At 41.7% G+C, this 26,736-nt stretch overlaps 1 protein-coding gene across 1 annotated transcript in view; it reads left to right on the top strand.

Moving 5' to 3' along the window:
- Kcnq5 (potassium voltage-gated channel subfamily Q member 5) overlaps positions 1–26,736 on the top strand; it is a 550,136-nt gene that overhangs the window by 465,062 nt on the left and 58,338 nt on the right. The window contains exons 8-10 of the mRNA XM_032900855.1: positions 11,074–11,168; positions 13,875–13,901; positions 22,755–22,975. Of these exons, the coding sequence (XP_032756746.1) occupies positions 11,074–11,168; positions 13,875–13,901; positions 22,755–22,975 (343 nt within the window). The remainder of the gene's footprint in view (positions 1–11,073; positions 11,169–13,874; positions 13,902–22,754; positions 22,976–26,736) is intronic.

The following is a 26,736-nucleotide window of genomic DNA, read 5'->3' as shown; positions in this document are numbered from 1 at the left end:
CTGCACTAAACCCGTCTGGACCTGGGCTCTTTTTGGTTGGGAGACCTTTAATGACTTCTTCTATTTCCTTAGGAGTTATGGGGTTGTTTAACTGGTTTATCTGTTCCTGATTTAACTTCGTTACCTGGTATCTGTCTAGGAAATTGTCCATTTCCTGCAGATTTTCAAGTTTTGTTGAATATAGGCTTTTATAGTAAGATCTGATGATTTTTTGAATTTCCTCTGAATCTGTAGTTATGTCTCCCTTTTCATTTCTGATTTTGTTAATTTGGACACACTCTCTGTGTCCTCTCGTTAGTCTGGCTAAGGGTTTATCTATCTTGTTGATTTTCTCAAAGAACCAACTTTTGGTTCTGTTGATTCTTTCTATGGTCCTTTTTGTTTCTACTTGGTTGATTTCGGCTCTGAGTTTGATTATTTCCTGCCTTCTACTCCTCCTGGGTGTATTTGCTTCTTTTTGTTCTAGAGCTTTTAGGTGTGCTGTCAAGCTGCTGATATATGCTCTCTCCTGTTTCTTTCTACAGGCACTCAGCGCTATGAGTTTTCCTCTTAGCAAAGCTTTCATCGTGTCCCATAAGTTTGGGTTTGTTGTACCTTCATTTTCATTAAATTCTAAGAAGTTTTTAATTTCTTTCTTTATTTCTTCCTTGACAAGGTTATCATTGAGTAGAGCATTGTTCAATTTCCACGTATATGTGGGCATTCTTCCCTTATTGTTATTGAAGACCAGTTTTAGGCCGTGGTAGTCTGATAGCACGCATGGGATTATTTCTATCTTTCTGTACCTGTTGAGGCCCGTTTTTTGACCAATTATATGGTCAATTTTGGAGAAAGTACCATGAGGAGCTGAGAAGAAGGTATATCCTTTTGCTTTAGGATAGAATGTTCTATAAATATCTGTTAAGTCCATTTGGCTCATGACTTCTCTTAGTCTTTCTACGTCTCTGTTTAATTTCTGTTTCCATGATCTGTCCATTGATGAGAGTGGGGTGTTGAAATCTCCTACTATTATTGTGTGAGGTGTAATGTGTGTTTTGAGCTTTAGTAAGGTTTCTTTTACGTATGTAGGTGCCCTTGTATTTGGGGCATAGATATTTAGGATTGAGAGTTCATCTTGGTGTATTTTTCCTTTAATGAATATGAAGTGTCCTTCCTTATCTTTTTTGATGACTTTTAGTTGAAAATTGATTTTATCTGATATTAGAATGGCAACTCCAGCTTGCTTCTTCTGACCATTTGCTTGGAAAGTTGTTTTCCAGCCTTTCACTCTGAGGTAGTGTCTGTCTTTGTCTCTGAGGTGTGTTTCCTGTAGGCAGCAGAATGCAGGGTCCTCGTTGCATATCCAGTTTGTTAATCTATGTCTTTTTATTGGGGAGTTGAGGCCATTGATTTTGAGAGATATTAAGGAATAGTGATTGTTGCTTCCTGTTGTATTCATATTTGGATGTGAGGTTATGTTTGTGTGCTTTTCTTCTCTTTGTTTTGTTGCCAAGACAATTAGTTTCTTGCTTCTTCTAGGGTATAGCTTGCCTCCTTATGTTGGGCTTTACCATTTATTATCCTTTGTAGTGCTGGATTTGTAGAAAGATATTGTGTAAATTTGGTTTTGTCATGGAATATCTTGGTTTCTCCATCTATGTTAATTGAGAGTTTTGCAGGATACAGTAACCTGGGCTGGCATTTGTGTTCTCTTATGGTCTGTATAACATCAGTCCAGGATCTTCTGGCCTTCATAGTTTTTGGCGAAAGTCTGGTGTGATTCTGATAGGTCTACCTTTATATGTTACTTGACCTTTTTCCCTTACTGCTTTTAATATTCTTTTCTTTATTTTGTGCGTTTGGTGTTTTGACTATTATGTGACGGAGGTGTTTCTTTTCTGGTCCAATCTATTTGGAGTTCTGTAGGCTTCTTGTATGCCTATGGGTATCTCTTTTTTAGGTTAGGAAGTTTTCTTCTATGATTTTGTTGAAGATATTTACTGGTCCTTTGAGCTGGGAGTCTTCACTCTCTTCTATACCTATTATCCTTAGGTTTGATCTTCTCATTGAGTCCTGGATTTCCTGTATGTTTTGGACCAGTAGCTTTTTCCGCTTTACATTATCTTTGACAGTTGAGTCAATGATTTCTATGGAATCTTCTGCTCCTGAGATTCTCTCTCCATCTCTTTGTATTCTGTTGGTGAAGTTTGTATCTACAGCTCCTTGTCTCTTCTTTTGGTTTTCTATATCCAGGTTGTTTCCATGTGTTCTTTCTTGATTGCTTCTATTTCCATTTTAATTCCTTCAACTGTTTGATTGTGTTTTCCTGGAATTCTTTCAGGATTTTTTGTGACTCCTCTCTATGGACTTCTACTTGTTTATTTATGTTTTCCTGAATTCTTTTAGGATTTTTGTGACTCCTCTCTATGGGCTTCTACTTGTTTATTTATATTTTCCTGGAATTCTTTTTAGGAGTTTTTTATGATTCCTCTCTCTTGTAGGCTTCTACTTGTTTATTTATGTTTTCCTGTGTTTCTCTAAGGGAGTTCTTCATGTCTTTCTTGAAGTCCTCCAACATCATGATCAAATAAGATTTTGAAACTAGATCTTGCTTTTCTGGTGTGTTTGGATATTCCGTGTTTGCTTTGGTGGGAGAATTGGGCTCCGATGATGCCATGTAGTCTTGGTTTCTGTTGCTTGGGTTCCTGTGCTTGCCTCTCGCCATCAGATTATCTCTAGTGTTACTTTGTTCTGCTATTTCTGACAGTGGCTAGACTGTCTTATAAGCCTGTGTTTCAGGAGTGCTGTAGACCTGTTTTCCTGTTTTCTTTCAGCCAGTTATGGGGACAGAGTGTTCTGCTTTCGGGAGTGTAGTTTTTCCTCTCTACAGGTCTTCAGCTGTTCCTGTGAGCCTGTGTCTTGAGTTCACCAGGCAAGTTGTTTGTAGCAGAAAAGTTTGTCTTACCTGTGGTCCCCAGGCTCAAGTTTGCTCTCGGGGTGTTGCCTATGAGCTCTCCTTTCGCCTCAGCAACCAGGAAGATGTGCCGCTTTTCCGGGAGGTTCCGTGCACCAGGTTCCAGATAGCTTTTGTTTTCCTCTGGGATCAGAACTGTGTGCAGCGTGCAGTCTCTTCTGGTTTCCCAGGCGTGTCTGCCTCTCTGAAGGTTTAGCTCTCCCTCCCACGGGATTTGGGTGCAGAGAACTGTTTATCCGGTTGGTCCCTTCAGGTGCGGTGTCTCAGACGCAGTGGACCTGCTGCTCCTGGGCCCTCCTCTACGTGTACCCAGAGGCCGTATACAGTTTCCTCCTGGGCCAGGGATGTGGGCAGGGGTGGGCAGCGTTGGTGGTCTCCTCCGCTCTGCTGCCTCAGGAGTGTCCGCCCGACCAGGCGGCGAGAACTCCCCTCCAGGGGGCCTGAGAGCAGAGAACTGCTGAAGGCAGGGATCCTCCGCTGGTCCGGGACTCTGGCCAAAACCTAAATCCTGGCTTTTTGAGTCCAAATCCAATTTTGGAAATTTTCATACATGTATACAAAGTACCTTGATTGGATCTACCCCAACTTCCTTCTTTCTGCTCCTGCTTCCCCCCTCCAATACATCTCCCTCTCATCTGGGTTTTCTACAACCCTCTAAGTCCAGTAAGTGATACCCATATCTACCCGAGCATTGGGTCATCCAGTGGGATCATGGCACCATCCACCCAAAGAAAATGGATAGGATTGCCTGCTGGAATTTTTAAGTGGTTTGGTCTTCTCCATATAATCATATGTTGCTGCTGTGAGGTCATAAGTGTAGTGGTCATGTCATGTCCTGAGGACATTTCACAGTGTCTTCCCAATCCTCTGGTTGAGATACCTACCTGTGTTAGTTGGTATCTCACTCTTTCTGCCCCCACTTCTTCAAAATTGCTGCGTCTTGGAACCAATCAGGGTTAGGACTCAAAATTCAACATGGTGCCCTCCACAGGCGTTACTGAACTTTTGGGTAGACATCAACAAATGTATGAGCGATTCATAATAAAAACTGATTCTGGAGACATTGTACCAGTTCAGTGTAGAGTAATGCTAACAGCAAAATCAACAATTCACTGAACTTCTGTAAAACCAGCCCTGACAGACCAGTGAGAAGGTGGACTGGAAGATTATCCTGTCTCCCTTAAGAAGCAATCAAATCCCAAAGAAAGCAAGCTACATATTTATGCTTTAATTTTATCTGGTGAAATAACTTGATTGGTCCCTCAGCCACCATAAAGAAAAGCAGCTAATCAGTATGCACAGCCTGGGTCATACAAGTTGATGCACCGTCCCTCATGCTTCAGTCACAGAGAGCAGATTCAGAGATGGGATAGATGGAAAAGTAAGAAAGCAGAAAAGAAAATAGAAGGAAATACCAGGTTGTAACAGCATCTTGGGAAGTAAAATAGAAAGGAAAGAAAGAAAGAAAGAAAGAAAGAAAGAAAGAAAGAAAGAAAGAAAGAAAGAGAAAATAATTCAGAAGAAGGACTTGTTTGTTTGTTTGTTTGTTTGTTTTGAAGTGCAAGACCTAACTATCACAGATATCTCAACCAGAGTCCAGAGAAATTAACGAGAGGGCTTTTACCATGGAAATAGTGTACTATGACTCTCTAGAACTGGAGGGCAGGAGTAGCCGCCATAAATGACCCAAAAATGCCTGCATTATGAACCAAAGCCCTCCTACTAAGATTACCACAGAGAGACATCAGAATGCTTGCACAAATCATGCCTCTTGTATGTTTTCTGAGCTGAGCATAGCCAAAGGCTAAAGAAGCAATAGACAGGCTGAAGAGATGACTCAGTGGTGAAGAGCACTGATTGCTCTTCCAGAGGTCCTGAGCTCAATTCCCAGTAACCACAGGGTGGCTCACAACCATCTGTAATGGGCATTCGATGTCCTGTTCTGATGTGTCTGAAGACAGTGACAGTGTACCCACATAAATGAAATAAATAAATAAATCTTAAAAAAAAAATCAACGGACACTGGATATTTCACTAGAAACTCAACACTTAGAACTCATGAAAACAAACTGATTAGGAAGAAAAGGTACTTGCAACTTTCCATTCTATACCAAGCCAAACCATTCATGGAGTATGAGGACAGTACAAAGATGTTAAGAAGCATTCAAGAACTCCAAAATTTACCTACTGCCCTAGTTTGCTTTCTTTTGCTGTGATAGAGCACCATGACCAAAAGTAACTTGGGGAAGAAAGGTTTTATTTGACTGTCATGTCCCTGTCAGAGTCTACCATCTAGGCAAGGCAGGACAGGAACCTGGGGTCGAGTACTGAAGCAGAGGCAGGATGGATGCCAACTACTGGACTGTTCCCCTTAGCTCACCCAGCCTGCTTTCTTAGGCTCACCCAGCCTGCTTTCTTAGGCCTCCCAGGACCAGCTCAGAGACGGCATTGCCTACAGTGGGCTGGACACTTCCATAGCAATCATTAATCAAGAAAATGCCCTGTACACTTGCCTACATGTGATCTAATGGAGCATCTTCACAAATGAGGTGGAGAGGTACCAGCAGAGTGACCAGGGGCTGAGTGGGCTAATGGGCAGTACTGAAAGGGTAGAGCAAATGGAAGTGTGGGACTGAGAGATTCCATGATCCCAGGGATGTTCTGTTTCTTTGGGAAAGATCGGGAATGCCATAACTTTATAATAATTAATAAGAGAAAATCAAAAAAGGAAAAGAAAGACGATAACTGCAAATAAATCAACATATATATATATATATAATGCATGCATACATAAATAGGAAAGAAAAAGTAGTTATAGCATTTAATAGTTTGTCATACTAGATACTCCCTGGCTCAACATACACATACACAAAACTGAAGTACACTGACATTTTTTTACATTGGCAAACTAGAAACAGTGACGGCATGGTTATAAGAATGTAAGCACTAATAACTAAAAGCTGAGATATAAAAAAGTTGGCAGGATGAAAGAAAGTGAAGATGAGACTTGAGTAGGCTATTTTATTTGCCTTCCTTAATTGAAAATTGGTTAATACCACCTAACATTGAAATTGGAGCATAGATCTTTTTTTTTCTTTATTAACTTGAGTACTTCTTATTTATATTTCGATTGTTATTCCCTTTCCCGGTTTCTGGGCCAACATCCCCCTGACCCCTTCCCTCCCCATCCTCCCCCCATTACCACCCTCCCCCCAACAATCACGTTCACTGGGGGTTCAGTCTTGGCAGGACCAAGGGCTTCCCCTTCCACTGGTGCTCTTACTAGGCTATTCATTGATACCTATGAGGTTGGAGCCCAGGGTCAGTCCATGTATAGTCTTTGGGTAGTGGCTTAGTCCCTGGAAGCTCTGGTTGGTTGGCATTGTTGTTCATATGGGGTCTCAAGCCCCTTCAAGCTCTTTCAGTCCTTTCTCTGATTCCTTCAACAGGGGTCCCATTCTCAGTTCAGTGGTTTTGAAGCATAGATCTTAAAAGGAAGGATTCTCAAAAGGAGAAAGGAGAACTAGCAAATGATCCATTGATCCACCCATGAATATATATCAGAAGGAATCTAAATCAATGCACCACAGAGATGTTTGCACACATCTGTGTTTGTTGCAGCACTATTTAAAATAGCCAAGATAAAGAGTCATTCTAGTACCCATCAACAGATGAATGAATAGGGAAAATGTGATCTATGATATATGTACATATATGTACATACACACATATGTATGCACACAGTGGTTTGTTCAGCCATGAAAATCAAAATTATATCATTTGTAGAAAAATAGATGTGACTAGAAATCCTCCAGCTAAGCACAATAAGCCATACTGCAAGCAGAGCCTATATTTAAATAAATGAATCGATAAATATATGTATATCATGAATATAAAGAAATTAAAAGGACCATTAAGGAGAAAACAGGAGTTGTGGGATGGGCGAGAGGGAACAAAAGAGCATCCTGGAAAGCCGAGCATGAGCCAAACACTTAATATGCATGCATGAAGATGTCATAACGCAAAGTGTTATTTAGTGCATCCATTACTAAAATAGAAATTATACATGAACTGAAAAGCATGAACAGAGAAGTGATTGCTGGGTGACACGCTCACTCTTTCAGGACTGACTGATATTTTAAAACAGCACTTTGAAAATGTAAGTTCAGTGCTAGTCTACCTTTGGTCAGCTGAAATTTTCCGGACTGTTTTTAGAAAGAGTCAAAGGACTGATACTTGTCCTGGTCTAAACAATACAAACTGAATACTCCCACGTAGAGAGCTGTGTAGGCTTTGTACTTTCAACCCTAGACCAAAGTTCGGATTTGTTTGCCTGCCTACGCTACCACAATCGCCCAGTAAACATAAGTTTGGTTTTCATTTGTGTTCTATTAACTTGTCCTTCACAGCTACACATGCTATGGAATTGGTTCATTTGGATCCACAGGGAACCCTGAAGGGGACTATTTTATTTTATACTCTGTGATTTGGACTTTAAATACAGGAACATCGGGTACTGGGGCATATGAATGGGGACTTGAATTTCAATGGCTAGAAGCAATTAGTGGAACTCAAGGGCAAGAGGAAGTTACTGAGAATACAGGATTATGTGGAAAGCACACATACGAGTAGCATATACAGACTGAGCAGGCTCTATTTAGGAAATACGTTCTTCCTATGGGGTTGCAATCCCCTTCAGCTCCTTCAGTCCTTCCCCCTAGCTCTTCCATTGGAGTCCCCAGGCTCATCTGATGGTTGGCTATGAGTATCTGCATCTGTCTTAGTCAGGTGCTGGTAGAACCTCTCAGGGAACAGCCATGCCAGGCTTCTGTCAGCAAGCACTTCTTGGCATCAGCAAGAGTGTTAGGGTTTGGTGTCTACAGATGCATGGGGAGGGGGAATGAGATGGAGGTTTGTGGAGGGAAAACCAGGAAGGGGGATATCATTTGAAATTTAAACAAATAAAATGATTAATAAAAAGAGGAAATATATGTATATACATACACATCATATACATGTCTACATAATACACATACACACCTTTATGTGTATACATATATACATGCACATATACATATGAATATGTGTATATATACACATGTATTATACATACATAGATGCATATGTATATGCATACATATTCATTTATTTGTGTAACAACAATTAATGAAAGAAGAGGCCATGGATTTCAAAGAGACCAAGGAAGGGTGTGTGAAAGATATGGACAGAGGAAAAGGGAAAGGGAAGGGAAGGGAAGGAAGGGGAAGGGGAAGGGAAGGAAGGGGAAGGAAGGGGAAGGGAAGGGGAAGGAAGGAAGGGAAGGGAAGGAAGGAAGGAAGGGAAGGAAGGGAAGGAAGGAAAGGAAAGGGGAAATGCCATAATTGTAATCCCTAAAAAAAAAAGACATAATAAAACAAACACAGCAGTAGTACAACTGACACTCTATCTCCATGTTGATCGTTAACTAATCTCAGCTCTGGAATAGATGTCCCCTGGCCCTTCTCTGTGTCTCACTTACAAGACTTCTTTTACAAGAGAACATGGAACCAAGAACTTGCCATTAAGCTCAATTTGATAGACAAAGATCAAGAAACTAGGTCATATTGTAAAAGTAAGCCTTTAATTTTTCTATTCCCCCAGTGGTTTATGACATTTAACAGGTTATATCTGACCCCACCCTGTCCCTTTTTTGGTGTATTGTAGTGGGGGTATTTTTACCCACTAAATCTAAATGGACTCACATTATCCGTTATATCTAGTTGTACAAAAGTCTTTCAGAATCCTGATCTCATATATGCACCACACCTCTATGGAAACCATTTAATTAAAATAGGCAACTAAATTTTCCCATCAGCTGAGGATCGTTGGGCCTCACTACCACAGAAACAACGTTAGTAAGTCTACCCTGTAACCTCAGCACTTAGGAGACTGACTCTGGCAATCGCCACACATTCAAGGACAGCTTGTGGTGCAATGGTGAGACTCTGTCTCCAACAAGCAAACTTGCTAATAATAGCAAGATGTCTGTGTTTCGTTGGTTATTTTAGTCACCCCCAAAAACTTTATGTCAACAACCCCAAACACTAAAATTTCAAGACAGTGAGATGGCAATTGTCTGTAAGATGTTGAGATGCTTAGCGCAAATTTCCACAGATGTATTCATTAAATCAACACAAGCCATGTAGGTAAACATTCAGGCAAAGAATCCTGCTTGAAAAAAAAGAATTAAGAAAGAAAAGAAAAGAAAATGTAATCCCTTGGGTTCTACTGTATCTCTTTCTAATTTTTCATCTCACTTCCTGAATATCTCACTGAAGTATAAAGTGCAGGTAACGATGAGTCCATTTCCTAAAAGAACTGAACAGCCTCGATTAACTGGCACTCAGATAAACAAAATATGGCTTCTTGAGTATCTTCTCTTCCTCACTATCCCACCAGGGGAAACTGCTTTGCTACCTGTTGGCAGGACAGAGTATTTTCCAATTTTCCCAACTTGATAGAAAATGCTCTTCTGTGTCCTGTTTATAACACATGGCATTACTCATAGAAAGCCCATCCGCACTGTCAAGCACAGTTACAATGAGCTGCTACTATGTAGACACATTGCACCATGTGACCGTACTACAAGACTTCTATTTACACTACAATTGATAGGTGTGTGGGAATTTCCAGCTGTAGTTAAATAGCCAAAATGTATTGCATCCCTTTTGGTGAATATATTTAAGCACACCTATTGTGGCTACCTGAGGACAGGTATCTGCATCATCACGTATTCATACATTTAAATTTATTAATATTGCCTGGCAGTTTCTCAAAATCATTATTGCAATTTTTTAATTGTTGTTCAACTCAATGATAGTCTTCGAAAATAGACTGTACTTAGAACGCTTTTTCTTTCACTGTGTTTCAAAATAGTGACTTTTGGTCATACAGTAGGGATGTGACCCATTTAGATGAGTTTGCTCTAAGAAACGAAGACCACAGCACAGGGGTTCTCTGAAGAAATGGGAGCAAATGCTCAGACTTTTATTTTGAGTTATTTGCAGGCTCAAAATAAATGAATTTACCATACTCAGCATAGGAAAGTAAGTGCAAGTGATTTCTCAATGCACAGATCAGAAGTTCTTCCAAGCACAGTCATTGGGCAATCGGGAAACCTCTCCAGTGGAGGTTGTGGGTTCGGACCAAGAACCCATCAACTAAAGACACTGTCTCAACCTTCCCAACCTTGATGGAAGCTCTTTACCTGACATTCCTTGTCTCATCTACAAAACATGGCTCTTAATTCATACCACAGTTGTAAGGATCACACCATTTTATATGCCAGGAATGATTATGTAATGTAGACAAGCCAATGTCTTACATCAAAGGCGTATGAACATCTTCTTGGATGATAATATTAACTCCTTGCATACCTTTTCAATTATCATCTGAGAGAATATTTTCCCTGTATCTTGTTTCAGACAAGTTTTTGTGATTGCTACCATTTTTTTAATTTAATTTTATTTTATTACTTATTCACTTTACATCCCAGGCACTACCCTCTTCCCAGTCACCCCCTCCCACAATCCTTCCCCCATCTCCCATCCCCTTCTCCTCTGAGCAGGTTTAACCTTAGAAGTGTTGTGTAATTCAACTCACGGAGTCCATTAATTAAATCACCACCACATTCTAAAGGTTGTTGGTTTATTACTTCACTGGTTTTATAGAGATTTCTTTGCCTCTGTCCTGTCAGATAAGGCAACTATACAGCACCCTCTGAAATGCACACTTATGATCAGACAGTTGAACCAGTATCTAGAACATTAGTATGCATGTTACCCGTTAATCATCCCTGATTTTGTATCAGATAATACATCATTTTCCCTTTGCCATTTCCAAATTTGTCTTGTCTTATTGTCGAACACTTTTGTTTTGAAAAGCTGTTCTGATGTGACAGACTGTGTGTAACGACTCATCAAAAATGCCAAAGTAGCCTGTGTGTCTGCTTCTTCCTCTGGACATGTATCAGGGCTACACTTAAGGAGGAAAAGATCCTTAACGTATAGTAACTAAATAATTGTCCTTTTCTGTCCACTCTGTTTCCTGCTCTTTCTTGTGCTCCTGTGTGCTGCGTGCAGTGTGTCTGGCGTAGCTATGCAGCTGATGAGAAGTCGGTCTCCATCGCAACCTGGAAGCCACATCTGAAGGCCTTGCACACCTGCAGCCCTACCAAGTAGGTATCAGTGGGACAGCTGGGGCTGGACTTGAGTCTCTTCTAGTTTGTTAAACAAGCCATCCGTGTGTAGAAAATCTCACTCTGGAACTTGTTTTATTCTCTCTGCTGCTTTTAAAAGGTATTTCAACTATTTAATAGCAACTCAACCATAAAACCACGTGGCCTTGGCAGCGTTCCTTAACACCAAAGGCCATGACCAAACTCTTAACGAATATGAGTTATACAGAGATGTGGTAGTTTCCTAATGTCTCTTCTTATGAAGCAACAGGTCTTGAGAAACAAGGATCACTTGACACATCGCCTAATTTTACAGGGAGATTGCTTGGAATCTCTCTCTCTCTCTCTCTCTCTCTCTCTCTCTCTCTCTCTCTCTCTCACACACACACACACACACACACACACACACACGTGAGTACACATCATAGTTCTCTGAGAAACTTTCTGGATATATATAAAGAAGGAAGACTATTTGTAAAACTAATAGAGGGTCTCAAGTGACATAGCAGTGGTCTATTACATGTGACTATCTGCCTTCCCACTTAACTACGGTTGTGGATTAAAAGTCATTCTGAGGTCTGAAAAAATGTCATAATGAGTCAGTTTCTCTAAGTGCCTCATGAAGAATGTTGCTCATATTCTACTCCTCTCCTCTTCCCTGTGTTAAGTGGGGGTACAGGCGAAGAGGATTGATTCAAACAGCTGCCTCCACCCTGTTCCCTTGAGCCCATCAGACATGCCTTCCCTCACTTCTCCCCACAACCTTCTGTTTCAGTCTCACTAACTGAAAAGCAGTGACTCATCCCAAAGGACACAGCAGTCCCTGGTACCATGCATGGAACCTGGTTGTCCTGACACAAATCACCCCTGAGATGCTGCCTTGTTCTTGTGGTTGATAATCATTGCAGTTATTATTGTCATTTTTTAATAAACCAGTGAAATGTGACAGAAATTGTGCCCACCCTTTTCCCGAGAATGATATCCACTGCATGCACATATAGACACACAGGCACACACAATCAGAATTTTAATATACTCTCAGACTCCCTGAAGCCACGTTCAGAACCTTTGCTTTAAAAAGAAAACCTACTTCAGTCAAGTTTGTTTTTATGAGAAGAATAATTTACAATAAGTTATAGGACGGTTTTACTTGAAATTAACTAGCTTTCTGAATGGAACTTGGTGCGATGCAAAAGACTGAAACTGCTTTACATCTGCATGGTAGGTTTCTCCTCAGCATTCAGATTGCAGTGACTCTGAGAGAGAGAGAGAGAGAGAGAGAGAGAGAGAGAGAGAGAGAGAGAGAGAATCCACTCAGAACGTGTAGCCATTCTGCAAGTGCTCACTGAACACTTACTGGGCACAAGGTTGTGTTTCTAAGACTAAGCAACAAGCAGTCAGGGAAATCCAGAATAAGCTAGTCTCATGGCTCAGGAACTAGACAGTCAAAACAAATATTGTGAAACCTACCTCAGCTTTAAAGAGAAAAGTAGACAGGAAAGCAACTTAGGACTCATCGCGGGGGCTATGGTGTCAACTTGACCATCACCACTGCTAACAATGACATTATTGTCGCTAAATAACACTAGACCAGTGCTCTGGTTCCCCCACAGTTCTGGGGATGTGTTTAGTTGATCTCACTCCACAAGCTCATATCAAAGAGTAGGCTGAAAGACAGCTGTAAGAAACAACTCTTTGAGTCTGGGAGATGCAGAGAGAGCTGGCACCCTGAACCCTCTTCACACTTTCCAAGGTTATAAAGGAGAAGTTTCTTTCCCTTTCCAGGTCATGGTTTTTCTCTTAAGGACACTGTACATGAGTCATTTCAGCCACCTCTATCTCATAGCTTTGTTTTAATGAGAGGGGGATTTATAGAGGAAAGTATTTCCCTGTTTTTTTTTTTCTTCTCAAAATGAGGGAAGGCTATGCTAGACAAAGGGTGAGACCCAGGGAAATATGGCATTTCAAAGAACAATTTGGATATTTTAAAAAGTTGTGGGGAATTATCAAGCTGCAGAGATGTTAAGGGGTACTGTGAGAAGTCACAATGTAGACGCTATCTGATTTAACGCCTTCGCGTTTCGCTCTAACACTGAGACACGCAAGAAAACACCTTGTCCAAGCCCACAATTCATTTGCAGAGGAACTCCCTTACACCACGCCCTAATGAATGATTACAATTGTCACCCAACAGTGGGCTGTAAGAGCTCAGATAGATTTTTCTGTGCACCTTATTCACTGCAAGGAAATTCATTCTTCATATAAGAGGAAAAAATTCTACCTCAGTAAGTGACTGAACGACAGTCACAGATTCGATTCGTGCCTCTGGGGCTTGTTCCCCAAAGTCTGCCGAAGATATGGGGACTGCAGCCATATTGGAATCAGCAACACTCCAGGAGCCTTTTGCCAAAAGCTTCTTCAACCAGAACCATAGTTTCTTAACCAAACAGTGTGTGGTATTCTGCTGTGTGGGAGCAGTTCTGGACTTGCCAAGTAATGTTGTGCTGTCTCAGATCTGCTACAAAGAACATATGTTTGAAAGGTGTACGCAGTTATTATAAATAGCATTGCTTCTATGGACTGTACTTTAAAGGGGGTTACTTAAAGGGACCTGATTACCCTGTCTCCCATCTGGGCCATTATCCAATGCTATAAATGTACTCACTGGCTTATCATCATTTCTCTTCTGTCTACACGCACCTCCAGGAAAGATCAAGGGGAGGCAGCAAGCAGGTTTGTGATCTCTCTTCTGCTACATGTTTGTTTGTAAATCAGATGCCTAACTGGTGTTTTAAATGTGCCTCATGAGTAAAATCGATCAACAAATGCAAGATGATTAAAAGTGACCTTTCACAAGATTGCCTGCACAGTTTACTGGGTTTTATCGATTCTTTTTTCCCTCCTTGGGAATAGAAGCATTTTTTTTTATCGTAACCCACTCAGTGCCTTTTAACAATCTGTAAGGCCTGGAACATTCAGGGGCAAAATAAACAAGGCCTTTGATTATTCTTGTCTGCCACTGTCCCAAACAGAAGTCCTTCCCAAATATGCAAATGGAATTATCTAAAAGCCTAATAGGAGAAAGAATGGGCAGTAGTCTAGGATAGACTTTCATCTATTTAGGTGCTTTTCTTGAGATGAGAAATTTTTCTCTTATTTTTTTTTAATTTGGCAAGAAGTACACTAAAGACAAGAGGCAAAAACCACCTGTGTGGGATATCTCCAGCCCAGGGAACAATATAGTTTACTTGGGTTATCAGTTCCACAGAGGAGAGCTCATCTTCAGGAAGAAGACCACCTCAGATTTCCCCAGATGCCTCATGGCTGCTCTGCCTAGAAAGATCCAAAGGGAATAGAAGCCAAGAGTAATAACTAAAAAGTACCAGGAAGGGTCTTGACTGGGGAGCAAAGACTGAAAAGAAAGTCTGTAGATCCCTACAGTGAAATATAAATGGTAACAGACAGAAGCAACAAGAAAGGGGAAATGTTAATATTTTTCCCTGTCACTACCATTTGCTTCAGTAAAGAGAAAACAAGGTGTTCTCATGCCCTGAGCCAGCTTCTAGCGAGGGTCTAGGATGACACCAACTGTAAAATATCTATACTGTGCTTGACTGGTTCTGAAACTTCCTCTGGAGTAACAAGACTATGTTAGCCATTTATACTTTAAAAAGAATTTCCAGGCCAAGATGACCATGTTGGCAGGTGCTTGGCACAGTATGAGACACTGCCTCAAGTTCTCTGTACAGATGAGCAGTGTGTTCAGGACCCTCTCTTAAGTCAGAAGGAAAAGACTTAAAGCAAAAGATGCTGGATTTTCATGAGTGATGATTACAGAAAGTATTAGCGACCCAATGAGTTGTTCTTTCAAGGGAGATTTCTAACCAAGAAGAAATTTAGTCTTTGGACCAAGCCCCATCTTTGCATAGACATCTAAGAGTCAAATTTACTCTTAGTGATATTTAAAAGGCGTTGTCTCGTAAAGATCTATCTACAGTTTACCCAGAGGGTAATTTTCTTCAGAGTCTAATAGCACGGGTTGCAGAATAACTTGTGGAGAGGGTTACTTTTCTTAGTTTCATCCTCCAAAATGAAACTGATAGCCAAAGAGGAAATTATAGGTCATGTACAGATGCTTGAATAAATATGGCCTCTTTGGCACTCCCAAGACCATGGTCACCTTGGGTCAGTAATAACAAAAGCAGAAGACACATTTCCCAAGGTTAGTATATCAGAAAAGCTATCACGTCTCTCTAAAATGTTAAAATCTATTCAACAGACCTGTGAGTAAGGTTGGTAAAGATTCACTTGTAGATTTGATATGTGCAGAGCCACCCAACCAGGCCCATGACTCGAAGAACGACATGGTGAAATTCTTTGCTTCTCTGCATGCATTGAACATTTGGCAAAAACAACCTTGAAACCAGTCGTATATAGCACCACTCAATTTCTCAAGCTTCCTATCCCCGCACCCCTAGTTAATTTATTTACTTATTCACTTTACATCCTGGTAGCAGCCCCTCTCCCCCTCTCCTCCCAGTCTCACACTCACAAGTCCCCCCCTGTTACTCCCTCTCCTTCTCAGAGAAGGGGAAGCCCCACTTTGGTACCTACCTGCTCTGGGACATCAAGTATAAGCAGGACTAAGCACATCCTCTCCCACTGAGGCCTGACCAGACCAGTCAGTCCAGCTAGATGAAGGGGATCCAATGGCAGGTATCAGAGTCAGAGACCGTCCCCTGCTCCTATTGTTAGGGGACCCACTCCCCGATTATTTATTGCATCTCTCATGTAAAGTAATAACAAAAAATGTGCTTAATAAATTATTCTTGATTGGAAGAATAACATTTCCCCAACTCCAAGTATGTTTTTGGAAAACACAACCAACAAGAAGACCAGATTAGCTCAGCACTTACAAGCACATACCACTCCAAAGAGGACGCACATTCATATGCAAGCATCCATGTCAGGGGGCTCACATCTGTAACTGCAGCTCCAAGGGATCCTCCACATTCTTTTCTGGCCTCTTTAGTCACTGCACTAAAGTAGCTCACATGCCCGCAACTACACACACATATACATATAGTCAAAAATAAATCATTAAAGACAAGATACCACAAGAACTATAGGAAATAAGCTTGAAGCTTTTTTTTTCCTTTTTAAATTGACACATGCTATAAAAAAATGATATGCATTGAAACTCCCTTTGTATTTATTGCCTTGCCTTCTCCCATGTGCTCCACAGACAAGAGAATTTATAATATTGCAATAATGAATGCAGAAAGACTATCGTTATGGCAATGACAACACCACCCTCATAAGAAGTAATCAATCTGTCCTTACTGAAGCAAAATATCCACCACAGAAAATGTGTTTATAATGAAGCTCTCTCTTGGAGAAGAGCAGTTGTGAGTTCGGAATAATGTTAATTAATGCTTGACCTCATTTCAAATGAATGGATTAATGGGTAATACCCAACTGCAGAGCCTTTTCGCTGACTTTGTGGTCAGTCATTTGGTTATTGATGTGGTTTAGATAAACAGAGCAGACAAGTGTCAGCCCCAGTAGGGGCTGATTGAGTCTGGAATCTCCTAAGTCCTCCCTCTGGGTCTTTCCTTCTGTTAAAAACCCCAGATGAGCTCAACACTTCAGGCAGCACCTTTCTAACAGGCAGCCAGCCCCACCGCTGAGGAAAGCCCTGTCCACAGATGACACCACAGGATGTAAATGAACAGAGGTCAAACACACGCCACCCTTGATTAATTACGCTCTCTGCTTTGGGGTGTTCTTGTTACAAAGAAAAGTTTGACTTTCTGTGAAGTTGAGATACACTTTAAACAACATTTATTACACCCCAGGCTAAGAAACACTGTGATGGATACTTACGTTTTAATTCAAAACTGCAAACACAAAGATTGAAGAGAATTTTGTTTGTTTGTTTGTTTGTTTGTTTATATATAGCTATTGCTCAACTGGATAATGATGAAAATAATGTTTCTTTGGCTACTTTGAATACAGGGTCAGGAACCCCCTCCACTTAGACCATAATTCCATCTTGCTAAGCATTATTATGATGCTCTTCCTTGCCCTATCTTCCCATTGGGATAGTTCGAATCGAAAACATGTGTTGATGTGTTTATTGATGCTCTTCTAATTAAGTCTCCCTTAAGTAACACTTCCAGCTCATTTTTAAGTGGGACAGTCCTCCTCTCAAGGGAGTACATTGTCATTCTCAGAGAAGAGTTTACATGGGAACCCGTCTGGTTACCCTACCTCAGTATTTTGACCTAGAAGTCCTATCTTTCCTCCCTTCCCCCTGGACTAGGTCATCAGAGAGTGCCCAGCAAGCCATTGCATTGATATAAGAAGGTTTCGTTTCTTCCTGCCTAAGTTTTTATTCAGACAAGAGCAGATGGTACCCACCGAGACTGGGGAATTAATTGTGAATCTCACTGCCTCCTTTCTGTCTTCCTGTGAGCAATGGCATACTGTGTGCCTGCTTCAGTTACACAGCCATATTTTTTATCTACAAAGCACCCCTAACACTGCCTCTAGACAGCCAACTATCTAAGATAGGCAGGCACCAGTGAGGCTGATTTAAGATGCACGTCACATGTGTTAAGGCACAGGTTTCTTAGGGCATTATACTGTGGTCTGTTAAGTGCTTTGTCCAAACCACTCCAGTGTGTTCTCATCCAATTGTGTGGCTCTTGGGAAAGAAGTCGAGAACGCTTGTGGAAGAGACTGTGTGTTCTTAATGTTTCTTCTGCTTTTAGTTTGTTTTGTTTTTTACTACTTTTTTTTTTCTTCCATGGATAGTGAATGATCTGCATGTATTGTTAGGCTAAACTCAGTGAGACTAGACTTGATTTTCCTCCTCACATATTCATATTAAAAAGAATCTTTCCATCCATTTGTGTTATTTATAGAAGGAAAGGGTTTGCTCTTTTATACACAGCCAAGGACTTAGTAATTACGCAATTGTTTTCATCTTTATAAACTACGGATCTAGAGTCCTTTCTCCTGTTTACTTTTGAACAGGTATTCAACCTGACACCTGTTTACCTACACACTAACTATAACTTCAGCTCCACGCAAATCGTGTGTGTGTGCGTGTGTGTTTTGTGTGTGTGTGTGTGTGTGTGTGTGTGTGTGCTTATCTTCAAAGCTACTGTTATCTGGTTAATTGATTTGTGGAAATATTCATTCTTAAATTTCCTGAAATTTTGGCTCCCCATTACTTATCCTATATTCATGGATATTCATGACAGAAGTTGCCCTACTCTGCAACATTATTATTCCTGTTTCGTATGAAACAGACCCTGGCACGTATTCCCATCATTTGTAATGCTTACTTGTAATCTAACTGTTACAGCCTAACCGTAAGAGCAATCTCGGGCAGCACAATTGAACGGCAGAGAGCCTGCTGCTTATGTATTCTATCTACTCATACAACGTCAAGTCAAATGGCTTGTCTTTAGAAAAAGAAAGCCCTCAGCACCACGCTGGTGGAGAAATGCTTAATAATACACTGCTCTATCTCCCTCACTCCTAGTAAGTTCTGTAGTAATAAGCAGAAGTTCTTCAGAATGTACACCTCACGGAAGCAGAGGTACCCAGCATCCCAGCTGTTGACATGAGATTTGAGAATGCCAACTAACCTCAGGTGCATGACCAGGTTACGCCGCCACGACACCTGGGCCCCGTTCATAGACTCACTCTCCTAGGGACATCTTGAATGACGTCCTCAGCGCGCTTGTAACTTTCCTTGTTGCTTGTTGCCTGCTTCCGGAACTCCATCACTGGGACGAAATCAATACATAAAATCAAAAGCAGGCATAGTACTGGCGGTCAGCCTGTTGGCGCCTCCTGGTGGCTGCTCAACTGCTAAGCTGTTGCACGCGCTGGTTTGTTAATGGCTGGGTTGCCATATTGTGCCTGAGGCGACAGTTTGTAGGGTGCTTATCCTATGAAGGGCTAAAACACTAATTGTGTATAACAATAGCAGCGGCAGAGTAAGCCCTGGTGGATTACTGCGGAGTTAGGATGCCGCAAGATTCCCTGGCAGGGCGCATCTAACAGTTGAGTGCATGCCGGGCCACGAGAGTGATTTGGACAGCTGCTTCCAGAGAAGGATGAATTCCCTTGCAGAGCAGTTCTGCAGGCTCCCCTGGGCATGGTGCTCAGCTGGGAACATGGAATTGCGTACTAAGAGGCTCCAATCAATGACCACTGTGACCTTTTGGTTACTTTCTCCAGAGAGAGACTTACTTGTTCTCCTGGGGATCATCCTTGGCGAGCTTTCTTAAAAAAGTGCTGTGACAGAAAAATCCTCCTCAAAAGTCATGTTTTAAATGTCAAAAACAAAAAGCAAAAAAAAAAAAAAAAAAACAAGAAAGTAATGGAAACGTTTATGTCCTGGTGAAGTGTCTATAATTTTAATTGATGGGTGGTTTCGATAACAGCCACCTAATCAGTTTACTAGACATCTAATCAAGATGCTCTGTTGATTTCCAAAGGGGAGACGAAGCAGGAAAACCAATAAAAGAAAACTTTCCATTAGAGGGCACGCAAACAGAACTTTTCCTTGAGAAAAACTCATTGCGTGTTAAGATGTTGCTCTAAACTTCCATACTCTCATGTCAAAAGCGAAAAGAAAACATCACATTTTCTCTGTTTTAACATGTCATCTATTGAATTTACTTTAGGTTTTGGCTTGGTTTGGTCTAGTTTGGCTTGGGCCTTTGAGACAGCATTGCCCTTTACAACTCCAGTTGGCCTGGAACTTGCTGTGTAAATGAGCTGGCCTTGATCTCAGAGATCTGCCTGCCTCTGCCTCCCGAGTGCCGGGATTAAAGGCATGAGTCATAATCTACCATACATTGCTTGGATTTAAAAAGGAAAAAAGGACATTAGCAAATCTCTTTATAGTTTAAAGATGCTAAAGAGGAAGGGTTGGGGAGGGAGATGGCCTGCCAGTTAAGGCCATTGGCTATTCTTCCTCAGTACCCAGGTTAGATTCCTAGTATCCATCTGGTGGCTCACAACTATTTATAATTCCATTACCAGGGTATCTTGTGTCCTTTACTGGCCTCTGAGCCCCAGCCATGCACAGGGTATACAGACAGACAAAGCGTCCATATACGCAAAAGAAAATAAATTTAAAAGAAAACCAAGAAGGAAATTAACATAGAATTAGCCTAGAATTAACGTATCAATTTTTAGTGTGTGTAGATTTAAAGAATGTTTCACCGATTCATAGAGATAATGAGGTAATGAAATGTCACAGGGGGTGATTCTTAAATACCTTCTCAACATAAATAAATCAGGGGAAATCTGAAGTTTTACTTTAGAAATTTTTAAGCTTTTTTAAAAAATGTAATTCTTTAAAAAGAGAATAAAATAGAATCTATATTAATTTCATTGTGATGGGTTTTTTTGTTTTGTTTTGTTTTTATTTTTGTTTTTTACCCGTTTCCTATTCATTCAGTTGGGATAGGAAAGAGATACAGTTTTCTAGCACTTAATCATCAGCCTTTTATGTAACTAGCATTAATTCCAGTACGGTAAGAGACGAGGTCAAACATAGTGAGAATACTTGGGGCGATGGCTGTGTCTACTCGAGCCAGCCATGTATCAAAATAAAGGTTCAGAAGCAGACACATGTTTGCCGAACTGGATCATCAAAAATTTAAATTTAAATGGTGAAGACACACTGAAACGTTTTAAAGATTGGAAACTTTTATGATCAATATCTCTTTAAGCGAAAGTAGACATTCTTCACCTATCTCTTTGACAGGTTTCTCTTAGTAATTTAAGGGTTTGGGGTGGTGTGGAGGACCTAGTCTGAATATAATACTGTGTGCTCTTGAACTGTTTTCTCTTGCTGTTGTTTAATGTAATCTATCATTTAATCATACATTTGTCGAGATAAACCCTGTGACTGATGGGACGGTTGGACAGAACTCTTGAACTCACGTGACCTCACCACAAAACTGCCCAGCCTGCATGTGCCTTCAGCTGGTTGTGCTGGAAGTGGCTGTGTCTGCATTTGGGGACAGGAGGTGTCAGCTGCATGGTCAACTCCTTTAGTGCTAACCAGACTCTCAGGCCACCATTGTTCACGATTCGATTTGTTTCCATGTACACAACTTCGCCTCAGACACGGTACCTCTTTAGAGCGGCAGAATGTTGAGTAACTAGGCGTGGAAAGACAAATGTCACTACCTCTTGTTAGCTACCAAACACGCACCCACTAAACGCATTTGCTGTTGGCATCTGCAGCTGGGGACCGTGGACACTGCGGTAAGTGGAAAAGACGAGACCTTCACTCGGTCTCAGACAGTCCTCTGAGCACGCTGCCTCCACCCCCCACGAAGGCTGAAGCATGACTCACACGAGCTGTGCTAAGCGACTCACCCTCAGATCCATTGCCCCCTTTTTCTTCAGTCCCTGAAGAGCACTGGGCCCTTCACATTGATAACTGTGTGTTGCTTTCTAATGAATAGCACGGTGCTTTGTAAGTGAAACAAGAAACAAATGTTGGGGCAGGCAACACTCTCCACAGTTCATTTGATTCCTATATAAGATAGATATAGATATAGATATAGATATAGATTAGATATAGATATATCTGTGTTAGTCCTGTCTTCACATGAGTCAGAGACCTCTGCATCCCATGTCTCCATTGTCTCCATAATCCCTACCTGCTCCCCTACCACATCACAAAAGACACACATCTTAACCACGAAAGGGTAAAGACGCATTTGGAGTTTGTTGTTAATACAACCTTAATCATCCCACGGCAGCTTGATCCTACCCTAGTATCAGGGAACAGAATGTTTAAACAAATGTGATTTTACTAGTAGCTGCCACGGCAAATCAATAGCTTGTTTCCTAGCAGGAAATTGCATTAGCGAACACTGCCTCTCTTTCTGTCAGTCACCTCATTCATTACATGTCGAGGCTGCCCCCATCCCAACCCCCGTGTAGTTTCTTTTTCCCAAGAATAAAGAACATCATGTCAAGTGTCATGTGTTTAATACATGTGTGCCGTGCTGTCAGTTGCTTTGAGATTGCATGAATTTGTGGGTATCATCATCTTGCCTGGGATACACAGTGCATGCTGGATGTAGGTACATCATCCCTGTCTACCTATAGAAATACTTAGGGATTCCAAAGATCTCCCAAACACACAAGCAAAAGGAACTCAACAATGGAGGGGAAAGCCGCAACCACCCAACAGTTTTTAAAGTGAATGCCAAACTCCTTTTGGGTTACCTTTAATGAAGTCGGGTAAAAAAGTGCTCTACCTGGTCTTTTCCCTTCCCGCATAAATCCAAGGAGCATGCATATACTTGTAAGAGTGAGAATGATCTCAAAAAACACCATGGTTAAATAAAGTTTCTTTCTTTTTTTTTTTTTTTTTTTGATAGAAAAAAAAAATCTATGTCTATGCTCCTACTTGCTGAACACGCCCTTGCCTATTGAATGTAAATGGCCTCATGCAATTTCATCCAAGTATTCACCCCTGCGGAATGAAAGCAGCTTGTTGCGATGGAATAACCGTGGCTCTGTTTCCCACAGTCAGAAGCTGAGCTTTAAGGAGCGAGTGCGCATGGCTAGCCCGAGAGGCCAGAGCATTAAGAGCAGACAAGCATCGGTAGGTGACCGGAGATCCCCAAGCACTGACATCACTGCTGAGGGCAGCCCCACCAAAGTGCAAAAGAGCTGGAGCTTCAACGACCGAACCCGCTTCAGGCCCTCACTGCGCCTCAAGAGTTCCCAGCCGAAGACGGTGATAGACGGTAAGCCCGGTGTTCGCCACTGTTTTTAGCCGGATATGCTGCGCGATTATGAAATGATTGGTTCTCTGTGGTACCACTGAAGCTGCCAGGTGGAAGCATCCCCAGGGAAAGAAATTGTTTATTCTTCCTGGAAATTTATTTGATACTCTGGTCGGATGTACAAAACACGCGTTAGTTTTGAGAAACAACTTGGGCAGCTGAATGTATAGCTCTGAGAAGGCAAGTGTCTGGAAATAGAGAACAAGGTTAGGGTTTATCATGGGCAAAACCCTGGTATTCATGACTGGTGACACTTTTTTTTATTTAAAAAAAAGGATAAAGAGACACAGGGAGGGAGGGAGGGAGGGGGAGGGAGGGAGGAGGGGGGGAGGAGGAGGAGGAGGGAACCCTTTTGTCAAGTCTTCCCTCTTACCTATACTACATTTATTTCAAGTTCACCATGACCTCCTGCTGTGTGTGGCCAGCCAAGCCCCAAAGTAGAAAGACTAGCGCGCACCTTGTGAATATCCTGAAATGTGAGATTGGTACCCTTCTGGGCCCAAGGAAAATGCTCTTCCCCCTTGTCCCACAATCCATCTACCATACACTCAGAGACTGCTCTTTGTCTTAAAGCTCTCCTGTGCAAAGCTCTGCAGCCTTCTAAAGATGAATGAAACTCTCTCCCAAGAGAAATTAACCTATTTCCTCTACCGCCCCACGTGGCACAAGGTCTCTTGCCAACCTTTTATTGACTGACGCATAATTTTCATGTTTATGAAATACTCTCTCTTTTTTTATTTAAAAATTATCTCAGTTTTTCTTTTGAGTGTGCCCTGCCTTGGGATCCCTCACACTGGGCAAAGCGCCAGAATCGACTAGCCTCTTCCATTAACGCGTACGAACTGCAAAGGTCACCAAGCCTTATACGCTCGTTTCCTAGCATAACCTGTGTTTTCCCAGGCCCTTAAAGCTCCAGGGACAGGAGGAACAAGCAGAGGTCATGGCTGCCGTGATTATAGGTCCCTGTGGTGAACCTCTGGAACCTCGGACTGACAGCCCCTCCCAGCTTCCTCAGAGGTCCTCAGGGACCTCCCATCCACTCTCAAGTGAGCAGCACGCGTCCTTCCTTCACACTTCTTCGCTCTCCGTGCCCCTCCTGGTGTCACGTTCCCCAAATAGACTCTTAGATGCTGACCTGACACGGCCCCACCTGGCAGACATGATGGCTCCCAGCTCAGAGGCAAGGACATGCCGATCCAGCTATGCCGATCCTGCTATGCCTTCACCTGTTGCTCTGCTAAGCTGGGAAGCGCCTTGTCCTCCGTGCCTTGTCCTCCGCTGTCCTGTACGCCTCATCTATCCACTTGAAGCATCCCGAGTCACTGCTAGCACAGATTCTCAGTGTCCTCTTGTATCCATACTTTGCATCCTAGGAGGAAATTCCCAGATACCTTTGGGGTAGTTGCATCCAGAGACCCTGGTAACAGGCTTTCTGTTGCGTCTTGAAAAAGACTCACTAGTAAAAATGGATGCACCCTTTCTGCAAGATGGTTTGGCAAAGAGATAGCAAAACCATAGCAGATGCCAAACATTAGTCGCATCCACCTACCAGCTCCCTCTCCAGATGCATGAACCAGTATCACACGTTGAAAATGATTCTTACTGATATGAAAGGGGACTGATCACAGGCCAGACAGCATGATGTATGCCTGTAATCTGAATACTTAGGAAGCTGAGGTAGGAAGTCATGGATTCAAGGACAGTCTAACCTACACGGCAAGACCCTATCATAACTCCGGCAGATATGTACCCTTACATGTATATTACAGGTGCTGTGTACACAGATTTGTGTGTTCATGTGGAAAACTCTGGGAAACAAATGAGATCATAAATTCATCACTTCCACATCTTCTTCACCTGTATTTCTCAGTACCTGTTACGATGAACATGCAACCCTGTTGTAATAAGAAACCCAAGCAGGACTTTTGGTAGATTAAAAAAAAAAAAAATGATCCCTTCCATACACCATCTCTCTCTCTCTCTTCCTCCTACTCTAACAGCCCTTGAACTTTTGGGTACCAAATATCTCACTTAAAGATGATCCTTTCAGAGAAGTGAGAGGAGTATCTGGTATCTGCAGTGGGCGACCCTTCACTCACTGCATACATGGATCTCCCAAGGATACTTAACAGCAGAATATACAGCTTGGATTGGGTTGTTATAACGAAGCACCTCCCACTGGAGAATTTAAACAACAGAAATTAACTGTCTCGATATCCGGGGCTATAAGTCTCAGCCAAAAGTGTCAGGAAAGGTGATTTCTACTAAGAGCATCTTTCTTTATGGTCCTTCTGTCTTCACATAATCTGTTTTTCTCTAGCTGTATGTGTACTTTTTTTTTTGATATGGAACATGAATCATATTCGATTTAGACCTACCTTAATAACTTCATTATTAAATTAATCACTTCTTTAAATACCCTGTCTCCAAATACAGTAGCATCTAGAGGAGTGGCTGAATGTAAGGATTTCCACACACGAATTGGGAAGGGCAGACACAGTTCAGCCCGTGTCAGATCTCCTGCTTGTATAACAGGTTCCCTGTCTGGCTGAGGGATTTACCTGCCTTCCACTCTGACCCCGGGCAGACGCTATACCAAGCACATAATTATTACACATTGCTATGGGCCCTTATTCTGAGAACATGAAGTTTTAAACTTTTCTTTGTCTCCTTGCTGTGAGGTCGTTATGGTTGGCTGAGCACATTTAACTATATGTTAATAGAAACCAGGTTTTGAAGAACATAGAAAATGAATTCTATGTTGTGCTGCTTATCCTGAAGGAAAGGGAATTTCTAAGACTTATTAGAATCGGCACTACCTATCCTAGCATTTTCTGTTTCCCCAAAGGTATCTCTCTCAGAAGTCAGATATTTTTTTTAAAAAAAATTTTTTTAAAAGACCTACTCTTTACCAAATCACAGATTGGAAAGGTCTCATGCCATACACTTGCTAGATCATTTCATACAAGTGCAATTCTGTTTGCTCAGAAAAGAATTGCTTTGCCCTGCCCGAGCCCCTTCTCAATTGATTCTGAACTCCCCAAGTGAAGGCAGGACTGATTGCTGCCCTGTTGAAGTAGCTCTGAGCGCTCCTCACCGGCAGGAGATGGTAGCTCCTGACTCCTCATTTAATCCGATAGCCAAGAGTCTTTACTTATGATTTAGCTTGAAATTGGGTCTTGGAAATTTTCAAGTACATTTTTTTACAGAAAAAAAAATTAATAAAGTAGCTATCAAGTAAATGTGGCCTTCAATTACATGTATACATTATCTTCAGTCTCTCCAGGTTAGGAGTCTGTCTAAAATCCACTTATTGCCCATGGAATATAATACGTAATAATGCTAGAGCTGACTTTTCCCAGGTCCAGTCATGTGTTCGCTTCTGGAGCCTTTTTCCGCCGCTTCTTCACGTTTCATTACCCATTAGCATCCTCAAGGAGCTGGCGTGAACAGAAGGAAGAATAATGGGAATCCAGATATGCCTGTGACTTAATAACTAAAACCTACATGTAAAAAAAATCAGCCTTCTCTGAATATCGGCTATAAACCAAAAACAAAGAGTTCACGGCTAATCTCTGAGTGTGAACATTTCCTGCTGACTCGGGTGTAATGCAATGACTCCTGTGCGAGCTAATGAAATATCCACTTGGTTTTCTTTGTTATGGTCGTCATAAGACTAACACATAATACTTAAGAAAGCCACTCCAGGGGGTTGTGGTGGT

Source organism: Rattus rattus, chromosome 4 (genome assembly GCF_011064425.1).
Source record: "Rattus rattus isolate New Zealand chromosome 4, Rrattus_CSIRO_v1, whole genome shotgun sequence".
NCBI classification, from domain to species: Eukaryota; Metazoa; Chordata; class Mammalia; order Rodentia; family Muridae; genus Rattus; species Rattus rattus.
Note: the sequence above shows the minus strand (reverse complement) of the source record. Positions and strands in the feature narration are given on the sequence as shown.